The sequence below is a fragment of the Mugil cephalus genome, chromosome 14 (genome assembly GCF_022458985.1).
Source record: "Mugil cephalus isolate CIBA_MC_2020 chromosome 14, CIBA_Mcephalus_1.1, whole genome shotgun sequence".
In the NCBI taxonomy this organism is placed as follows: domain Eukaryota; kingdom Metazoa; phylum Chordata; class Actinopteri; order Mugiliformes; family Mugilidae; genus Mugil; species Mugil cephalus.
Genome location: NC_061783.1, coordinates 11,161,846 through 11,183,155, shown reverse-complemented (window position 1 = coordinate 11,183,155; position 21,310 = coordinate 11,161,846). Strand labels below are relative to the sequence as shown.

The window sequence follows — 21,310 nt, the reverse complement described above, 5'->3', positions numbered from 1 at the left end:
ACGTCCAGGAGGACTAACTGTAGATGTAACAAGGAAAGTTACCTGCAAAGGAAACTTAGAAGTTTACATTAACTTAAAAGGTTTTCTTGATTGTAACAATGGGAAATGATATTGAGAGATTCTGACTTCATTTACTGCATCATTGAATTTGATAATATTGACTGCTAGGAGAGGAGCCGATCCCAAATACAATATCGGAAAGGCACAAATAACATGTTTGTTTTTTTTCAAATACTTATTTCGAACAAATAGTTTTAAAATTATTTGTATTTGAGAACAAGACAAACGTCTTATCAAAAAGCTGCCTTTCCTCATGCGAGCGTGCTGAATATTTGTGCATCTGCCCAGAATGATTGACATTCAGGAGTCGGGGAGCAAAGTCTCGATAACTAGGTTGCAGAGGCAAGTTTTGGGAAGCGGAGTTGTTACGTCACATTAGTATTGAGACGTCTGCAGTCAGGTTCTCTTATGTTAGCATTCGTCTTAGTTAGCATTCATTAGCTTGGTAATTCAGACTATTGTCTACTGGTTTGCTTTTGTATGGTGCTTTTCTACCTATTGGTACTCAAAGCACTTTACAGTCACAGAGGTTCAGTGTCTTGCTCAAGGACACTTTGGCATGTGGCACATTCAAGGGATCAGACCGCTTGTCTCCCACAAGCACCAAATCATCATCACAGTCATGTTCTGCCCCATCAAGTCAGCTTATATCACTTATATTAGCTGCATTCAATGCAATAGATCAACCAATATGCATGTACATTCATAATTATTAGGATGGCTAATTGAAGAATACTTATTTTTACACTTACATATCCTAAATTAGAAATGCAACTCAAAAAAACACTGGATTTTTACACCTATTTTTAATTTTATTCGAGTACAAATACTTTTTTCCTCCCATCAGACGATGATTTTATTTGTATATGTCCAGTTTTACGCTAAACTCCTCTAGTTGCATGTGGCACGTATTACCCTGACTTTGAGAGGCCGCCTTTGTAAAGCAGAACTGCTCAGTACAGATCTCATGTGGCATTTCTGGTGACTGAGCGGATAGCTTTAATTATGAGAAGCATCTCCACAGCGAGAGAGAGGAGAACAGTCACAGCACATATCACACTTGTCCGGTAAAAACTGGAGTCTGTCACTCTCCTCTCTCCCACGGCGATCCGACATGGCAGAGCCCAGAAATAAGAGTATGTGTAAATTCTAATGTATTTGACATCTGATATAAATAGGAACAACACTTTGTAACACAGTTTCCTATTCCGTTCTCATTTTCCTGTATGTTGAAGTTTGGCCCCCCTGACTTTGATGTTTCTCTTTCACGACTTCTTCATGCTGTGTTGTCTTTTTCTTGTTGGATGCAGTGTTGAAGCCTGTCTGGGAGCAAATGATATTTGGCAGAAATGATGTATTTCGCTAAAGAGAACACCAGAGTCATATAAATTCACACCCCGGCAGACCGTGATTTTTCACAGCCTCCCCCGAACATAGCCTACATTGACAGAATACCTCTTTAATGTGTTCCTACGAGATAAAATGCCTCCGCAGGCGATTAACTATTCCGCCCCGCTCCCATTCATTTCACTTCATCAGATTACTTGATTGCTTACTAAATGGACTGCCTCTTCTCTGAGGGAGATGTACTGTATGTATATCCTTCGGAGAAAATGACATGACGCTGGTTTGTATTCCCTTGTGCACCACCGCCATGTTTTTAGATATTGCACCAGCCTTAGTTTGGTTCAGTCGAGTGAACCTTAGGTTTTCAGATATTATTAATCCATGCCAACACGTAGTCTGATTTGTATTCAGGTCTACATAGTGGCTTAGAGCTCCTTAAGAAATTCAGGTTCTGAATTGTGAAATTGGGGAACCATCTGTGCTAGTGTAGACTGAATTAAACAGCGATTGTTTTTCTGTTTCAAACTAATGGGGTTTCTTGTTAATTCAGCTTCTAAACTACAGGTCTTCAACAGGTGGTCCGCGACCCCTAGAGGATCCATGGAAGCACTGCAGGGCGTTCGCAAAATCTTTGGTTGATTAGACATTTTTTATATATACTTTTTTAAAAATTTCCCCCACATATTTAAATTTCTGTAAATATACATTAACATGAATCTAACATATTTTGGTGAAGGGATAATGAATAGCTTAATAATGAATGCAAAATTATAATAATAAATGTATATTTATAAATAGCACTAGAGCACATATAGAACACATATAATTGGTACAGAGTCCTTACTTCATCTCTCCATCAGTTTGGGGTCTGTGGCCTGAAAAACGTTGAAGACTCCTGTTCTAAACCAGACTGTCAGCTATCCAGACGCTGCTAGTCCCACCTTTGCTTCCTGCCTTACAATGCATTATTGCCAGTTAGATCAGAAGACCAGAACCATTTGTCTATCTTTCTTAAGTGTGTTTAATGACATGGACATTATGGAGATGTCAGATCCATATCCTTGCAATTCTTACATCCGATGATTACTGTCTACCACACAGTTGTCATAGTACATAAGTTTTAAAGCTCTTAATGACCATTGCTCCTTCTACGCCTGGATTGAACCATACACTAAATCATTATGGTATATACAGATTTATAAAGCTGTTCTTGGCCCACCCCACAATGCATGTATGGGAAGCTGTAGTCTTGAATCCCACTGTCTGTCACAAAAAACTGCACTGATCTGGGGAAAATGTCATATGCTGCGCCCCACGCCTGGAATCAAAAGCAGCAGTTTCTGAATCTTATGGAGCTGGTCTCACTACATTAAGTCTTTCTAAACAACTTTGAGGCAAGCACATCTGGTTATACATGTACATGTAACTGAATGATTTTGTACATTTCTGTTACTGTTGATAAAACGTATTAACAATTTTTTATATAGATTCAGGAAACGGACTCTTAACGTCGTGGATGACAAACTAATTCCCTCCTCTATACCCATGTCTCCATTCAAAAGAAAATGGTGCATCCGTCTCTCAGTCAGACCATTATCAACTGAGGTGTAGCTGTATAAACGCTCTGCTACTGCAAACTTATTCACGTGCGCACATGAGATTGTGTGTATTTGAGCTTCTCAGAAACAGCCAAGTGAGATCCCACCGCTTGATTCGGAGTGCTAAAGAGACTGACATTGCTTTTCACAGTGTATTATTAAATTGAATTCTGCCCCCTCTTGAGGGGCCTTTTCACTTAAGGGGGAGGGGGGGGGGGGGAAGTGATGCAGGTCAAATGAACAGATCCCTCGCTGTCTGGGTGTAGTCATGTGCGAATTAAACGCCTCATCACTTTGCTGTGGCTGTGTCAGCTGTGTAAGTCAATTGTGATGGTCTTGCATAGGTAGAATATACACATGAGCATGCATGGGTGGCATGTTTGCGGACCACATATAACTTGTCAGAAGTCTATTTTCTGACTATTATTTTGCCCAGCAGTGTGCTGTGGCTGTTTCTGAAAAAAAACTGTTTTTAAAATGATTTTTTAATAATTATTGTGGGATATTAATCTTATCTGTCGGTGCAGAGGCTGTGGATAAGAAACTGGTGGGGAAGCTCAAAGCTGAGCTCACTGAGAGCTGGCGGAAAAAGAAGCAGCAGCACTTAGAGTTTTGTAGCAGTCGCCAAGCCTAGGAGAAGAAGAGAAGAAAAAAAAAAAACTATCCCTGCCTCTGCATAATTCATTACTGATGTGATGATGATGTGCTTGGTCGGACAGACAACCAACTACCCCTGCAATGGAAATTCACCTTAGATTGATGCCGCACACACATGGTGTTAATCATCTAAATCAGTGAGCTGATGCCTTATTCAGACTAGATAAAACTAATTTTCTGGGGGTGTCTCTTGATGTGGTTACACTCTCACACAGGGTTTTTCTTTTATTGCAAGTAGTAACTCTTTCTGAATTAAACAGAATATAGGCTATTCCTTGCATGTTTTTTGAACAGCATTTCCGCAGCACTTTCTCTGCTTCTGCTCTCAATTCAAGTCTCAGTTGAACTTGTCGACTTCGTGACGACAATAAGCCGATAAACTGGTGAGCTGCTTCAAATCATCTCATGGCTCTGGTGAGCAACTGGAGGTAAGCAAAACTTAATAAATGCTGTCGCGCTAACATGCAACTAAGATGGTGAACATTGTACCCGCTAAAAGTAATAAACATTGTCACCGTGAGCATATTAGTGTAATGTTGTTAGCATATATTTCAAAGAATTACAAAGCATCAGTGAGATTATTAGCATGGCTGTAGATTTTAAAATCTACACTGCAAAATATTTCCCTCCTTCTTCTGGCAGTGGTGGTAGTTACACGCCACATATGTGTCTGTCTGCACTCCTTCTTCTTTTAGGTCTCTCCAATAAGAAAAGGTCACACCAATACTGCTCTGTGTTTGTTGTCATCTTTGTGAATTCATAGAACCTTGGTTACATTTGTGACTCTTCTAGTAGGCTCCATTGTACTTCTAATTGCTGTAGCCTACTCCTTCTCTAGCCTTCTTCAGCTCTGGTGGCACTATTGCTTTGAGTTTTGTTTTGACTGGATTATAAAGGATGCAGAATCTTAGACACATGGTGCCAACCTGGTTGGGCACTAGAGATTTGTGGGTGCAGAGTTCCAGTGAATGCCAGAGCAGGGGGTGTTCCGGCAGTGAGCCATGTCACTGACCTTTCCAACGTGCCGATCGATAAGGCTCAGCATCGCAGGGCTCCGGAAATCTCTCAGCAGAGACACAAGAGGCAGAAGACTCACACTGTCAGATGATGGCTAATTGCTTGTGGTTGCTAACCTCAGCTACTCCTGCTGCGTGGATCTGTGTGTTATGATTCAGCCACCGTATCCCAGGGCTCTTCTGAGGAGTTTCGATCCCTCGGGCCATGGAGCAGGTCACATAAGGTTACACAGATTCTGTACATACACAAAGCAACCATACGCTGCAATGACAATGCATGACAATGCATCATAAAGACTACTGAAATGCCATAGTTTGGCCTAATAGCCTGTTACGGAAGGGAAACCCTACCCCATAAGTCTCCCTAGATAAGAACATCCGCTGCATGCTCCAAAAAATGCACATGACAGCCTTCTTTTCACCCTTGAAAGCTAAACTACAAGCACTCACACTACTCAAAATAAAGGCCTAGTTCAGTACCCCAAAGTGACAGGTGAGCAATGCTCAGCGGGTTGTGGTATGGAATTGGTGCATGTGGGACTGTGCTCATTGAGCCTGTTTTCTGGTAATGAGCCTGCAGACATGCGGAGGAGTGGCAGTGAGCAGGGCCAACTCCTCTTACTGCCTAACTCTGCTTTCATCGCTCTGCTTTCATCAAGCTCAAGTGCCACAGCTATTAGACCTTTGTGCAGTGTTGAAGGGGGGAAGCTGAATGTGCCAGCACGGTTGGCTAGGTTACTTCCAAACTGCTTCCCACAGCAGCTCTTTGACTGCTCAAAATGATGATTGGCCTTAAGCATTCTGATTTCTTAAGCACACTGGATGAATAAATGTGGGCCTTTTTTTTGTCTTATGCTATACAAAGTTGAAGTTACGTAGCCAATCCAATATGGTCAATGGCTATTTGCTTGGTCTGTCGCGGCCTCAACAGTTTACTCTCGTCGTTCAACTTTGACAGCAATGTGTACTGTATGTGTGTTCACTGCTTACATTTTTGTGTCTGAAAACGTTGTTGGACAAATAGGGATTGTTCTTGGATGAGTCACATTCAGATTGTCTTCCTCTACAATCCCTTTGAACTGACTGACTTGCTCACCACCTGTCGACGCTCTTGCAAGAGAGTCATCACTTCTGTTGTCTCACCGTTTGATTTGTCTCTCATTATTTTCCTGAGTCAATCCTTCTTTTTCCACTCCTTATTGTTATTATTCCTCATCCTTATTTGCGAATCTCACTGTCATGGTTGTGGTATGTCTGTCGCAGTGATTCGGGGCATTTCATCATATCCATCTCTTCAGATCCGTATAGTGGTCTTGATGGGTGCCAGTCCTGTGGCAGGTACAGTATGCAGTTTTCTTTCTCTACCAGAATACTAAACACACAAAAGATGCAAGGAAAAGGCATGGGGACACAAAATCTATTGAGTGGAAACAGCCCGAGGTAGACTATGGAGCTCTTGCCAGAGACGAGCCAGAGAGTGAGTGGCAGGTGGCCTGGCCCCTGGGACTCCTAATGAAGAGTCTGCCTGCCTGCTTATCGATCCAGCCACATCGGCCGATCTAATGCCTGGTTGACTGGCAGACTGGGTGGGTGGGGGCCCTAATGGGCACCTGGGGCCAAACACGCATAATTCGTGAACCTTAAACTCACCGTGTGTGTATACCAGACATGTGAAATTTGTAGATTATGTTTTCGAGGAGCACTCGAGGGCACCACTTGAGTTTTGCTTATGAATATAGTGCAGTATGAGTCACTCGTCTTTAATGCTGAACCCCTTTACAGCAGATGAAAAGATGTGGCAGGAGAGACAACAGCTGTCTGCCTGTCACACTGTGAGACAGTGGTTCATAGCCACCGTCCAGTATAATCTACTCTCGCTCACACACCTAAACACACACACACACACAGACACACTCAGTCGTGTTTCATCACTTCAGAGAACATTGACTCACATCCACGTATTTCCTGGAGACATTCAGTAATCCTAACTTCATCTTCTACCTACCTATTACTAACCCTTACCCCAACCTTTAACCTTAACTTCATTATAATAATTGATCTCTTGGTCCCCAAAAGGACGGCGGGTCTCCACAGTGTGACTGTATTAACAGATTTAGGTCCTCACAATGCACATACACGCACACACACACCTCTGCCATCACAGATGCTCCTTCAAGCTCATTATTTCTGGAACTGTCAGTGTGTGGTTGGGTAATGCATCTTAAGCCCAGCTATCAAATATGAATGAAGCACCGACTTCCTCATCTATCTTTCATGGCTTTCATTTGTTAAGCTATTTGCCTGCAAAAATATTTTTGGATGTTCCTCCACCGTCGCAAATAATGTGCTTGAACAGCAGCAGTCAGTCTATTTCAACACAGAATTTAACGTTGTGCTTCGTGCGAATACTGTTGCAATATTGAAATATTTGCACAAATGTCTCCTCATAGTCATAATTGGTATTATAAGTTTTAATTTCAGAGTTTGTGCATCGTGTTGTGATTAAGACAGCGTATGAGTGTGCAGTTTACTGTGTATTTATATCTATGTGTGTGCTCGTTCTTTTCAAATATCATCGTTGTCGTGTGTGTCTCTGGTTGTGGGTGTGTGTTGGTATGCAGGCCTATGTGCAGGCTGCATGTGCCTCCGTGTGTGTTTGCATATGTGTTTGTCTGTTAGCCTTTTTATCCCTTTCCAAGCGTAAATGAGAGAATATATGATTACATACATTTTATATATGTTCTATATTTAAACATTTATAGCTCTGCCATTTTACAGGATCAGAACACTGATTATGCAGTTCCGTTGGCACAAGACAAACCTGTCAATATTTGCACATCAGAACACCACGGAAGATGACAAATATGTAAATAAAAAATGGACAGGGGAAGACGATCAGTTTGATTGAAGGAGCATCAAATGGAGATTCGCTTGTGCTTCTAAAGAGCCCATGCTTCTGTTAATTCAAGGTCTAAGGTCATCTGGTTGATGATCCAGATCTCCCTCTAAACACCATCTCTGTTCAGATCATACCTACAAAGTGAGCAGCGTTTGAACTTGACACTGCACTCGCATTAGAACAAAACTGTCAGTAAGCAGCCAATGATCAATACACAAGCTTGTGCCTGAAGGGAAACGCCGGCGTCCCCCGCGTCCATCACTACCATCGGCAGTGAAGAGAACTAGAAACAATTTCGCAGAGTGCTCTTCATTCCCCACGTGGAGCCATCGTTATCGTGGAGAGCCCCACCAATCAGCTCACACGTCATCCAGTGGCTTTTAACCTCTTTCGAGCACTCACCTCTTTGTCTTGGCGGATGGAAATAAGTTGTGTATAATTAATGCTGCCTGGACGAGTTGAGGGGAGGTCTTGGAAATTTGCTCTCTACTGCTTATGTCTCTGAGGATGCGCATGCTCTGCTGTGTGGCATGTGCGCGTGCACTGACATTGACTTCACCCAGAGAAATGCCTTGAGATGCTTTTCGTGTTCCTCTTGTTTTGTGCAGCCAATTCTCTCTATCCCTCTCTATCTAATTTAATCACAAGTTCTCTCCTTTTCTGCTTGCCCTTCCCTCTTCATTTCCCCTTCATTCTCTGAGATAGTTCATACTATGGCCTTGTTTCCACACAGCTCTTTGCATGCATGCAAGTCAAGCGGAAGTTCATTTGTTCCTATGGGAACCTCTCAGAGTGTTAAGTAGACTCCTCTTTCATTTTTTTTTTCCATCCCAAATTTTGCTTGGAGTGTTTACGAAAAACACAACAGCCTGCAGTGCGTGCCATGAAGTTGGTTGAAGGTCAAATTGTGTGAACGTATAAGTAAAAAAAAAAAAAAAAAAAAAAAAATTGTTTAGCCAGTCTCTATAAATTGGTGGCTATCCAGATATCTAGCTAGTAGTTAATTTAGTGGACCAGAAAACAAAGCAGCTTGGCGACTACTGTGGTTTCAGTAATTCATAGGGGCGGAGCTTGCCTCTCTATTTGCAGTGAAGCTTCAATGGTAAAGAAATGCATTTCCTTCATTTTGCACTATGTGTAAATTAGACCAAATTACAGACACCACACGAAACAGTGTGGACAGAATGCTGGGTGACTTGAAAGGCCAGCCATAAAAGTGAATTTATGAATGTGGATTCTGAGGTTTTTATTTTTTATTTTTGTCTGTGGGGCCCGTGAGCATGTTTGTCTGTGTAAGTCAGAATACTTGTGCTTGCTTTTGTGTCTGCGCGTCTATGCATCTCTTCATACCCACTAATTAGGGTGACAGATTTTATTAATAGTTTGGGGCTAATGTGCAATAGCGTGACTCCAGCTTTCTTACTAGCTCGTTTACCATGCTCCCTTGCAACCCCGGGCCTTAATTATCGAGCTGACGATCTGACATCCGACCGTTAAAACAGAGACGACACATTGACATATTGTCAGTTCCGACTTTAGACTGGACCTCTCTAAACCTGAGGTTATGCTGTATTCCGCACACTCTCTCTCGTCTATTTAAGCATGCCTGAAAATGGCACAAAACTGCATTGTACAAAATTATAAAATATATAAAAGTTGTTTATTCAGTTCTGCATTCTCGGGCAGAACATTATGACCACTGAACACAGTAAACAGAATAGCATACGGCCTTTCAGTAGCCTTTTTGATTTTATTTTAAACATAGTACGATATTATTTTTCCATGTACAGTATAGTGCTATAGTAAATATAAACTATACACAGACAGAATAATTCACACACGTTTTTTTAAATATCTGAAAAATTTGAACACTTTTACTTGGTAGACTCATCCGGTCTGATCACAAAAAGTGTCTTCAGAAAAGTGAGAGTGAAAATCTGAGTAACTAGGATTGCTTGACATGTACGTTCTTAATGTGCCCTCAGTTTAAATCTTGTTACGTTCAACCTACAGGCTTGTGGAGCTGCTGTTAAAATGATCAGCCTTTCTACAGAGCAGCTTTGCTGTAGATGACGTTGGAAACGTTCATTGTAAGTGTGATTATGTAACACACAGTTCTTGCTATTACTAGGACTTGACAGTAATCAAAATAGTGTCCTCCCACAGCACAGTCGCAACTGAAGCTCTTTTGAAAGCAGCGGCCTACTTTACACAGTCTCCTCTCCTATTCTTGATTTAATTTCAGAATGGGATAAGAAAGGCTGCGATAACCTCTTTTGACCAGGACAAATGTAGCATGCCCATTCAAGATTATCTCTCCGGGGTTCACAGTGGAGGAAAACCTTTAAATCAGAAACACGCAGTGCATTTCTATGCCAACTCCTGCACAATAGGTCTAAAAACCCTGCAGCTCACTCAGTGTAGTGGCTTTTATTTTCTATGCCTGCCAGGAAACTATAGCCACAGACTGTGCCCCTCGTCTTTTTGTATTTGACACCTTTGCAGTGATGATTGCATTCAAGTCACACAGCTCACCCTCTTTTTCTCTTAAAGATAAATACCAGTGGCTCTTTGAAAAGCCCTCTAGGTCACAGACAAGAGTACTGCTGTTTTGAAGTCGTTGTATGAGATTTCTTTTACCAAGTCTTAATGTAAAAATATTCAATTTGCAGCAAAATGTTTTTTTTTTTAACTTGACTAACCAAACAAAAGCCTTAAATAAAAATATTAAGTGCAATAATGCAATATGTAATAATAATAATAATAATATACATGGTATAGAGCTGAATGAAACTGTCACACTGTCTCCTGACACATAAGCAAGGCCTCAAAAGTTTGCCTCACAAAGCAAAATATGGATCCAAGTCAGTCTGTTTTGGTTAAAAATCTTTTTTAAAATTGAATTGACATACTGACATATACCACCAAAAACAAAGGTCATTCTAATATTTCGTTGGTCCACCTTTGGCTTTGAATTTCAATAAGCCTCTGCAATGTCACAAGATTTATTTCCATCCAGTGTTGCATTCATTTTTCACCAAGATCTTGCATTGATGATGGGAGAGTTCGACAACTGATCAAAGCCTTCTCCAGCACATCCCAAAGATTCTCAGTGGGGTCCAGGTCTTGACTCTGTGGTGGCCAATCCGTGTGTAAAAAATTATGTCTCATGAAGACATCCATTGATGGAATAACCTGCCTGCTCGTTCAGTATATTCAGGTAGTCAGCTGACCTCATTCTTTGGGTATAATGTTGCTAAACCTAGACCTGAGCAACTGCATGGGTGACTCACTTCATCTGCCCATCAGGATGGTTCCCCACCATCCTTCCAGATCAATCTCCTTAGATGTTTTCTCTGCTTGATACATGCCAATTATTTGACCCTTCTCAAACAGACTAACATCTTTTCCACAACCACAGGATGTGTTTTTCCATGTGGTTGTTTAAGAAATGAGAATTTACTCCTTGCATCACTTGGTGTTGTTGCCTGCTGAAAGATAACAATCCGTGCAGTAATTATTCAATAGGAAGCTCATCCAGGTGACTTTTTTTTTTTTTTTGGCTGCGTATGTTCCGGTTGGGAAGAGCCTGTAAATGCCCTCCATGGAACGGTAAGTTTCAAATTACTTTTCTCAGCTTAGCTCCTAAAGTCAAAGCAAAGATTACCGCTAGCTAACAAACCGAGTTAACCATTATTAGCAATATAAGGCCGCTGTAACGTTAACTGTCTGGTTCAGCATTTCTTTAGTTTGTGTAAGTTTTGTTTGGGGGCTCCGTGGAGTTGGTGCAACAATGCTTTCTTCAAATGCTGTGTCATGTGCACGAGTAAACTCCATGAATGACAACTCTTGTTGTGTATCACAACCGTTTCAGCTTGAAAATGTTCGGAGGGATCCAAGTAGTGACGTTTTTGCTAATATTTTGGGACATAGCGGTGGTAAGTTCATATATTATAATTTAGTCGTTTTATGCGTAATTTTATAGTATGTTTGAGTAAAATAACGTTATTCCCAGTGGCCTAACGCTTTTATTACGCCTTTGCATCTTCTAGTCGAGTAAACCTGTGCGTTAGCTTGCTAAGCTGTTAGCCTGCTAAGCTATTAGCCTCGGTAGCTTCCGAACGGCAACAGTTGCCTAGCAGCGGGGTTGTCATGACTTCCAGCTGGTGCTTGTAGTGGATCATGTCCAGATCCAGCTAGTTACATTTTATTTATCTTTAATGTATATTTTACAACATTTTTAAGATGTTACTCTTGAGCACTATTAACTTAAAGTTGCGTCCTCATCTTTTTGTCATCCTTTACAGTGAGGTGCTCTGTCAATAGGAAACTCGTTTGTTCTTTTTTGGATTATTCCAAATTATTCATATGAATTCAATGGCAAAATAAATAAATAAAAGACCAAAACAATATGAGCATGCTAGAGAGTCTTTAGTAGCCTATCCAGTATCTCCTGTATCTTTTAAATATGAACTGTACTTGAAACCTACATCAGTTATGGAAAGGAGCGTATGATCTCTGCCCCTGTTGTTGTATGACTGATGCTTAATATAGCCTGATTGTTTAAGGATAAGCATCATCTTTGATGTTTTATAATGTCATGTATAAAATGAGCTCGAGCTGCAGACGCTGTGGCATTTAACCGTAAAGTAAACTGTGACCAAAACTGCCTTACCTTAATATGATCTGTTACCACCTCAGACTGTTTCCTTCAGTTTCACAGATGGAAACGTGCACATAGCATTAATGATTACTGGGTTCCACTTAAGACACATGTTGGTGCATTGTGTCTGCTGGCTCACTGGACTGTCAGACACTTAATGTGAATAACTAATCTTATATGTTGTCAAACCCACCCGTGCTTTTCCTGCTATGACAAGGCAAAATGCCTGACGTGAAGAAGGTCTATTGTAAGCCTGTGTGCTCATGTTAAACCACCTCAGGCAATTTCAATTATACCAGCTGATTAGAGCTTCTCAGTTGGCCTGAATGGGCAAATCTTGATTGACATCTCCTTCATCACCGTTAAGGGCTGGATAAATTATACCTTTCAGCCTTGCAAGCCAGTAGACATTTTGCCATAAGAAAAGTGCACATGCAAATAAAAAAATAATGGTGGCTAAATTACATTTAGTTTCTTCAATTTTAAGGCGTTGTATTGTTTATACTGTCACTTATGCCTCACTGGAAGATATGAATAGAATGGAAATTTTTTTAACATTAATAGTGACAGATCAGGGACATCAAATGTTCATCGAATGACCCAGTCCAGAGGAAACCAATTGTATCCCATGATGTTGCCTCACTGTTCACGTGTATTCCCAAAACAGAAGCCACAAAAGTAGTAGGGGAAATACTACCAGTGCCTGACTGACAACCACCTATTTCCAACTTAATGGAGGTTTCTACAGGCAAAAGCACGACTGTGTGATGGGGTCACCAGTGTCACTGATGAAACACTTTCATACGAACCACCCGCACCCACTGGTTCAGGTATGTGGATGATGCCTGGGTTAAATAAAACACAGGAGGTGGAATATTTCACACGGCAAATCAATGCAGCACACGGCAACATCAGGTTCAGTCGGGAGGACATTGGTTAACATAATTTGGCCTCCGACGGCCTTGTGCAATTGGAAGAAGACAGAAGTCTCACCCACAGATAAAACTTCAACTACTCACCAGTCCTTAAGAACTGAAGAAGCTACTCAGATGAGTGGCGAAATGTCTTCCAGACGTTCTACAAGTCCTTTTTTGGTTATTATTAGTCATACTCTTATGCATATGACTAGTCAAAATATCTGTGCCTGCCCCTGACAGACCTGTTTCACTGCAGACAGGTGTATTAATAATGGCTCAGTCCCATTAAATGTCCCAGTGACGGTGAGCCAACATCCCCAAAGTGGAATGAAGCCATCATTACTACACCTGTGTTTCCCCAGTCAAGATGTTTGCTGTTCGTCTCTTCTCTTCTTCTCTAGCTCTGTTCGCCTTCAGCCTCAGCCAATTTGAATCATCCACAAAAAACAAATCAGCTGTGTGGATGGGCACGACATCTGACTGAATTCCCTGAGCCCAGTTAACAAGTCTGTGTCCTGCTGTTAGCCCATTTATGCTTTGCCTACAAAGTGTTATGTGGTTTAATTTCGGTTGATCTTGTATTTCTAGACCACCGGTGGAGGATGAATCGATGGAGATACGAGGAGCCGACCAGTGAGTTTCTTTCAGTGAATCCATTTTTAAAGTTGTTGAAAAGTCTGTGTGCTTTAAACCCAGTATTCTGTGAGTGAGTCATTGCAGCTTGCTTCCTCCTGCTTTAGACAAAAACTGACACTATGAGATTTATAATAACCTTAACCCTGCGTGACATTTCAACAGTGTCTAAAGTTTAGTAGATCTTAATGTATCCTCACTGTTCTGTCACTGTCTTGTTTTAAATCTTTAAATTCTATCAATACTAGCCTATAATATTTGCCACTATTCCTTTATATTCTCTGCTAAAAAAAAATGTGTAATGTGTGTGTGGGTGTGTGCTACAAGTGTTTTAAACCTATGGTCATTAAATTCTCTATATTGTGTATAAAATTACATATATGAGTCATACACAACAACAACAAAAAAATGCCATTTGGACATTCCAGTGCCGAGCATCCCATCAGAAACCAGTGCTAATCATCCTACCTCTTTATCCCTGGGGGAAATTTCCTAGTTGACAGCCTGTAGTGTTTTCATGTCTTCCAAGCTCATAAAACATGCATTCCGCTGCCGTGCGGGAAACACAGCTGCTGAAGAATCTCTTTTCAACTTGTTGGTATGCATGGAATTTGCAGGACTGTGACTCCAGATTCTGAAACCAATTATTCAAATAGCTGCCACTGTAACTGGTAAGGCAAGCGTGTCGAGAACAAGGGAGGGAAGCGTCTCAGAGATTCATCATAAAATGTTCCCCCGCTGTAGTGGATTTGCTTGTGTGTGCCATTTACAGATAAAGTCCCTCGTCCTTGAGTTGGGGTTTTAGGATCAGTCATGTGTGAGATGACTCTGAAAGCAAGGTGTTGATCTGGCATAAATGAAGGTCTATTCTATCTGTTACGTCTGGTGCTGAGGGGATCGCACTAAAGCGTTTCCGTGCTGTTGTTTTCCTGTTCAAGGATGTGGAATGTGATGCCAAATCAAACCGAGCCTCGATTACTTATAAACAGAACTCAATATAATGGCCCATTGCAGCTAAATAACGGTTTAGTGAAAGGATGGATGGATAAACTCTCCACCTTTCTTCCGCTCCCGCTCGGCAGAGAAAATAATTAAAACAGAGAGTGGTGTGATCAAGTGTAGTCGCAAGAAGTTACTGAATGAGTTTCCCGTGAAAGTAAAGTTGATTCATTATCCATCGGACCATTCAGTTATCTGCTTATTCTGTAAACAACTCACTAACGATGTACATGGATTTTCCTTTTGGCGAGCGCAGACAGTCTGCGCCATGAAATATGAGAGCATCTGAAATATCATTTTTCATTCATTCTGTTCTGAATGCCTGCTATCTGAAATCCACAGAGCGTCTTGTGGTGTATTGTCAGAGTTTTGGAGAGGGGTTGTCCTCAGGCCACCCAATTAATCTCTATTAAACATGGACAATGTCAGCCTTCCCTGTCCGTGTGTGGATTTGAAGGCAGATTTGTGAGTCTTTTTGCACTGAGCATCATGTGTTTGGCAGTGCGATCGCTTAAAAATTCGTCGTTCTTCATTTTGTTTCCTTTTGATTTCTAAAAGCGTCGGTACAAACAAATTTGATACAGACAAAATCAGAAAAGTTGTTGCGTGTTATTGAATCCGCGGTCGTAAAATTTCACCTCTGATTGCTCGAGAACATCTGCATAATGATTTCACCGGGTGCCCTTCATACCACACAACTATGTTCTAATTAGCGATGACATATTGGCTTGACATCTCGTTTAGCGAGGACGGGCGGATTGCGGGGCTGTGATTGAAAGCTTAATGAATGATTCATAATCTGAAATGAAATGGACATTTTCATTTGGGAACCTGCAGCAATCATTAGCTGGAAAAACAAGCGTTCCTACATTCGTAGAAAACAAACAAACAGTTCAGTGGTGTTGATTGATCACGCCTGAAATGATCTGGTGGTGCTCTTATAATATGAGCCGGGTGTTGTACGTGTACGTCTCCTTTGAAGATGTTCCGGTATTTGAAAAGATGACTGGAGAAGGGAGTGATGATGTATTGTGCAAAACAAACAGATGGGACGACAACTTGACCTACTTCTTTATCTGGACCTCTCTGAAAAGAAAAGAGCGATAACTGCAGAGATGAGCAAGAAAATAGCTTTTTTTTGTGATGAACTTGTTTATTGTGTGGATGAAGGCATAAAATAACCATTTTTGACATCTGACATACCTCCTTTTTTCTATTTTATCATTTTGTTGTTCTCATTTGTTTGGACGAACCTTCCCATCTCATAGTGAGTCCAAACTTTTGACTGGTACTGTACATACTCTTTGTACTTGCCCTTTGATTGGACCAAATGTTCCTTTCCTGCCTTCTTTAGCTGCTTGTTTGTGTAAAATGAAATTAGGTTTCAGATATATCTGACTCCACAGTAAAATGTGGGTTGAGACGGTAATCAAGCTCCACACGACTCTTCTCTTATTGTGCTCCAGAAGGAGTTAAGATGTCTGATCTGGGAAAATCTTTTCTATAAAGGATGTGCTTGTCAGAGAGATGGAGAGAAAGGGAGAGACCTAGATGTTCCAGCAATTCTCCAGGGCTTTGTGTGTTGTAGTCATGGAGCTTCTTGGCCTTGTGATAAATGACCTGTGTTTTAAGAAGCCAGGAGGGTCAGCTCTGTTATATCAACCATGGCAGCCTCACGCTTTAAAGCCTTTATGAAGATTAAGAAAATTGGTTGTGTTTGAGGACCGGGAGGAAAATTGGATTGTGATCTGGAGTATTTGCTATGCGAAAGATGTTTCATGGGGCCCAATTTATGATAGCAAGCCAGAGTGAATTCATCTGTAAAAGTGAAATGCTTGCATTTTACTGCATTTTGCTGACCTTATCCTCTATATAATGATTATATAATAGCTGCCGCTGCCGTCTTAAAACTGCATCCTGTTACTTGGGATGTGTGTGTTGGATGTTGCCTCTCAGGACATTTTCTGTCATCCAGGTGATGGTATTGAAAACAAAGGCAAGTGGACTCATTTAACATTTACAGATTCAGATGTAGAAAACTTTATTTGTCCCCAGGAGACAATTTAAAGCACGTGTGAGCAGTATGACGTAAGTATGATATAATTAACATTTCTTAAAGATAGTCTACTGCTCAACCAGGAGGCTTCTTCTCCTCTAAATGACTGGGTGGTCGTTTACATTTTTATTTAGCATTTGTGGATGGCCCCTACCTGAATCAACTGAAATATGTTTAAAGTTCTTGTTTCTTCTACATGACTGCAATTCACAGATGTACCCAATGAAACACAATGCCCTGCACCACATTCACGCTCACTCTCATTCCACAAAAAATGAATTACACTCCTCCTGGCGCTTTTATTCACACGCGTCTTTAAAAGAAACCCCTTGACATTGATTGTAATTGTGTGTGTGGTGTAATTGCCTAGGTCAATGTGTATATGCCCCCGTTTTGAAATCCAGGTGGAGCCGATGACTTGAAAGGCTTTCATATTTTTCCATATGTGGAGAATAGTCAGCCCCCTGGCAGTATATTCTCTTCCATTCCCACGCGTGCTTAATAATGAAATGTAGTGCAGATCCTTGCAATAATTGCCTGTTTTTGTACTGCTGTTCCACAGGACAAAGGCAATATTTTTGGATATGGAGAATACTAATAATAATTTAAAAAAAACCTGGGGATGTATTGGTAATGTCAACAGAGGCAGAGGACAAGCTACTGCTGTAGCTTATACAGTTCAGCACCATGGACAGCACACATCTTTCAGACGTGGACAGGCCGCTGTCCATGGTGCTGAAATTCTGAGAACGTCATGTTGCATTAGGCACACTACATCTGTGAATGATCTCAGTCATCCACATCATTGTATTTCCAAAAAATAAAATACAAAATTTAAACAAAGGGACTTGGACTTGTTGGGTTTCTTGACGATGTTTCACTTCTCATCTAAGTTGCTTCTTCAGTCTTAAGTGACTGGAGCGGGGGATTTATAAGGAGGACTTAGTTTTGATCATGTCTTTCCCCCAAGAAATGATAATGCATTCTAATATAACAGTCCTGCACCTAATCATAGTTTCATAAAGTTTACTATGTTCAGCATCTGGTTCAAATAACTTTTGGAGCTGTTGATTTAACTCTTCAGTATAGTTCAATGGCAACACAATACGTATCCTTCAAACTGATCACACATTTGAATGACCACCTTTCTTATGCAGGCTCAACAAACTGATCTAGTGCACGACTGTTCTATCAGAATTCATTCATTTTCTCTAGCATGTTTAATGTTTTGGCAAGTGACTGTATTTTGTGGGATTGTTTCAGTAGATACCCACAACCTGACAATCATCTATCTAATTCCCAATATCTCCTGGGAGAACCTCAAGCAACATTTTGACACATTTCGTTTACTTGTGTCTCACTAAATCAACGCGCATATGATATTTAAAACAAATGACTGATGTAGATCTTTGAACGTGTTTTATTCCTGGAGTTGAGACACACAGCCAGCTATATGTTTCACGAGGGCACATGGGCACAACGGCAGCAGGTTCGAGGTTACGTGGGGACTCGGAGCCAAGCTGTCGGAACAATCAGCTAACGAGTAACTAAAATATAGCTCGAAGAACACTGTGAATGTGTGCGCAGTATACCATTTATACACACACACACACACACACACAGTATGAAGGCCTATATATTTTAAATACCTTGGCCAATGCATGTCTGGATCGCCGGCTGTTTCCTAGAACATAAAAGCCCCGTAAATCACCCTTGGCTGTCAAGCCGCTGATGAGTCTACCCTGCATAAAGCTTGTGCAGCCTTCCCACCACGCTGTTGTATCCATCTCCCCATCCTCCCCTCCCTTTCCCGTTTTCTCTCCTCCTCCTCCTCCTCCTCCTCCTCCACATTCAGTGCTCCCTCTTGCGCGCACGGCGAGCAGCAGCAGCAACAACGGCTTCAGCGCTTCTCTGACGCACCGTCGGAGATGAGCATCCCAGTCCCACAGGCTGACTCTCTCGACATCTCCCCCCCGGACCTCTGCGGTCAAGCTTTTGGCATCAACTCCGTTTGTTTATAGTCTGTAGACTCCTCTCCTCATCTCGACGCTTGTCAGACTGAGCGCTGTGTGTGGCAAGGATGCCCACCGTTGGCATCTTTTTGCTTGGAATTTACTTCGGAGGTGATTTTTGCATCTGAAAGAACTGCCAGCAAGAGTGACTGACGTCTTTTTACCCTTAACCTGTCTCTTCTTGGGGGCATCCTTTCCGAAAATTCTTGGAGGTGTTGATGATAGAGGGGTTGAAATTAAAGGTGAGACGAGGTGATGAATTAAGAGGGCTGTTTTTACAGGAGATCATTTGGATGACGGACGCCGAGAGGCAGCAGCTCACTCTCTCTCTCTCTCTGCAACGCGAATCTCTGCGCCCTTGGAATATTCTTACATCAGCACTGTTACAGAGTAGAAATATTGTCTGAGTTTGCGGGCATATTCGATACGACGAGTTTGCCCACTGCAGGGGCTGCTGCGGCTTTCCGCTCTGAGATACGTTTCCCTTGACGATCGGGCGCCCGAGCATCCCGGACGAGCCCGAATTTGCGATGCCCAAACAGTGAGGGAGGGCTGGGATTTCATTTGGTCACCCTGCACGGTAGCATGGCTCCAGCCCGGAGGGACTGCAGCGGCTGGGAGATGTTCCTCCCGACGGGATGCCTGCTCCTCTCTGTTTTGCTATTTCACCCTGCTCTGGCCAAGGTGTGCAACGACCGCACCAAGCACGGACAGGACAACAGCTGGTTCAGCAGGGACGGGGAAAACTTGCCCATAATGGTTCTTATGCCCATGAACGAGTCAGCCCTGATGAGCAGCATCAGTCAAGGGATCGAACCGGCGGTCCAGCTGGCTATCCAGCACATACGGGAGTCCAGGAAGTATTCGTTCTCTCTCATCACCAAAATCTACGACACCGAGGTAAACATTCTAAATCCTTCCACTAAGCTGCTGCTGGTTGACTGTGGGCGTGCTTAACCCCCTTGTATGTGGCTTGTGGAGCTATGTGTATTTGCGCGCACGCCTATAGCCTATGTGCGTGGACCGCGCATTGCCCCGCAGCGCTCCACAGTGTCCGTGCAAGGGGAAACGCTGGGCTCCGTTATGTTTGGTATCTGCGCAGCCTCGTTGTTGGCGAGTGTGTTTTCGTTGCGCAAAAGTCAATCGACATCGTCTTTTTGTTTTTTGTTTTTTTGTTTTTTTTTTCTCCTTCTCGAAATGACATCAGGGTGTAAGTGCCTGTTTCCCATCTTCGTTTCCTTCGCCACTGTCATTCACAGCGCGTTTGGATATAAGATGCTATCATAAAGCTCTGCATTACGCGGGCGCTCTAGAGACACACACTCGTACTGTCCCATATAACAGACATTTCAATGGTTACTGCAATCTCAGGGTGTCAGGGTGCCATTTAGGCCGTCACCCGAACCCCATTTTCATCATAACGCTGCATTTGTTTTTTTTGTTTTTTTGTTTTTTTGCAATCGTCACTTGATATGTTGGCTTTTCAGTCACGAATCAGTGTATCTGTCTCCCGATTAAATGGGCTGATGCTCATCGTGCCTGAAGATGGCGGTAATTGGTTGTACGATTCCTCCAAAATCCTGGCACCCTTGAAAAGACTTGAACACCACAGCTCTCCAGCTCCAAATTAGGATCTTATTTATTTGATAACGCTGAGGACTCCAGTTGAAGTCCCCTTGAAGTTTGAGTCACTGCTAAATCTCTGCAAGCACTGACAGCATCGCTTTCAAAATTTACAACTGGAGTATTTGAGTCAGTCACTCGTGTGGGCTTTTATTTGAGACAAAATAGCGGTGGTAGTTCTTTAATGTTGTTTTCTGACTGACACTTAAGGGAGCACCATCGGGACAGGCATGCCAAGTACTTCTTTGGGGCCCCAAGATGACTTACCTTTGGCATATTTTGTAATGTCAATTGTAAGCCTCCTTACATCAATGCAAGTCCTAGAGTGCACAACACTCTACAAGGCCCCTGCACTCTTCCATCGATCCTAAGACAGATTTTACCAGTTTGGTTTGGGGGGACACGACAGGTACGTCTTTGCCTGGGTTCCATTGCCACTGCGTATGTGCACAGGTGCGTCTGCGTGAAAGAACGCGCAAATCGCAGTTGATGGAGGTAAGCCCACAGAAGCGGCATGCACTCAGACCATGGGATTAATATGCTGTTATGGGAGTTATGATTTTTCTCCTTGTATTCCCCCCGGGAGAGAAAGATGAGCTGGAAGCAAGAGGTCAGTGGGCCAGCCTGACATCCGCTTGCTGGGCACGTCTGATAGTGATGCCAGCTTTCTAATACTGGCAATCAATGGATACTCATGAGAACTGTGTTATTTGATGACTTTGCGGTCAAAGGCTAACCTCTATTACACTGTGGCAATGGCAATGCCAACCTTGCGGTATTTCAATTTGGCTTCGTACGCAGGGCAGCTGAAAATCCAAGCTCTGATTGTG

The 21,310-nt window shown here is 42.2% G+C and overlaps 1 protein-coding gene across 1 annotated transcript in view; it reads left to right on the top strand.

Annotated features, from left to right (window-relative positions):
- Positions 1–18,712: 18,712 nt before the first annotated feature.
- gabbr2 (gamma-aminobutyric acid (GABA) B receptor, 2) overlaps positions 18,713–21,310 on the top strand; it is a 170,911-nt gene continuing 168,313 nt past the window's right edge. Inside the window, exon 1 of the mRNA XM_047605430.1 lies at positions 18,713–19,757. Coding sequence (XP_047461386.1) covers positions 19,443–19,757 — 315 coding nt within the window. The 5' untranslated portion in view covers positions 18,713–19,442. The remainder of the gene's footprint in view (positions 19,758–21,310) is intronic.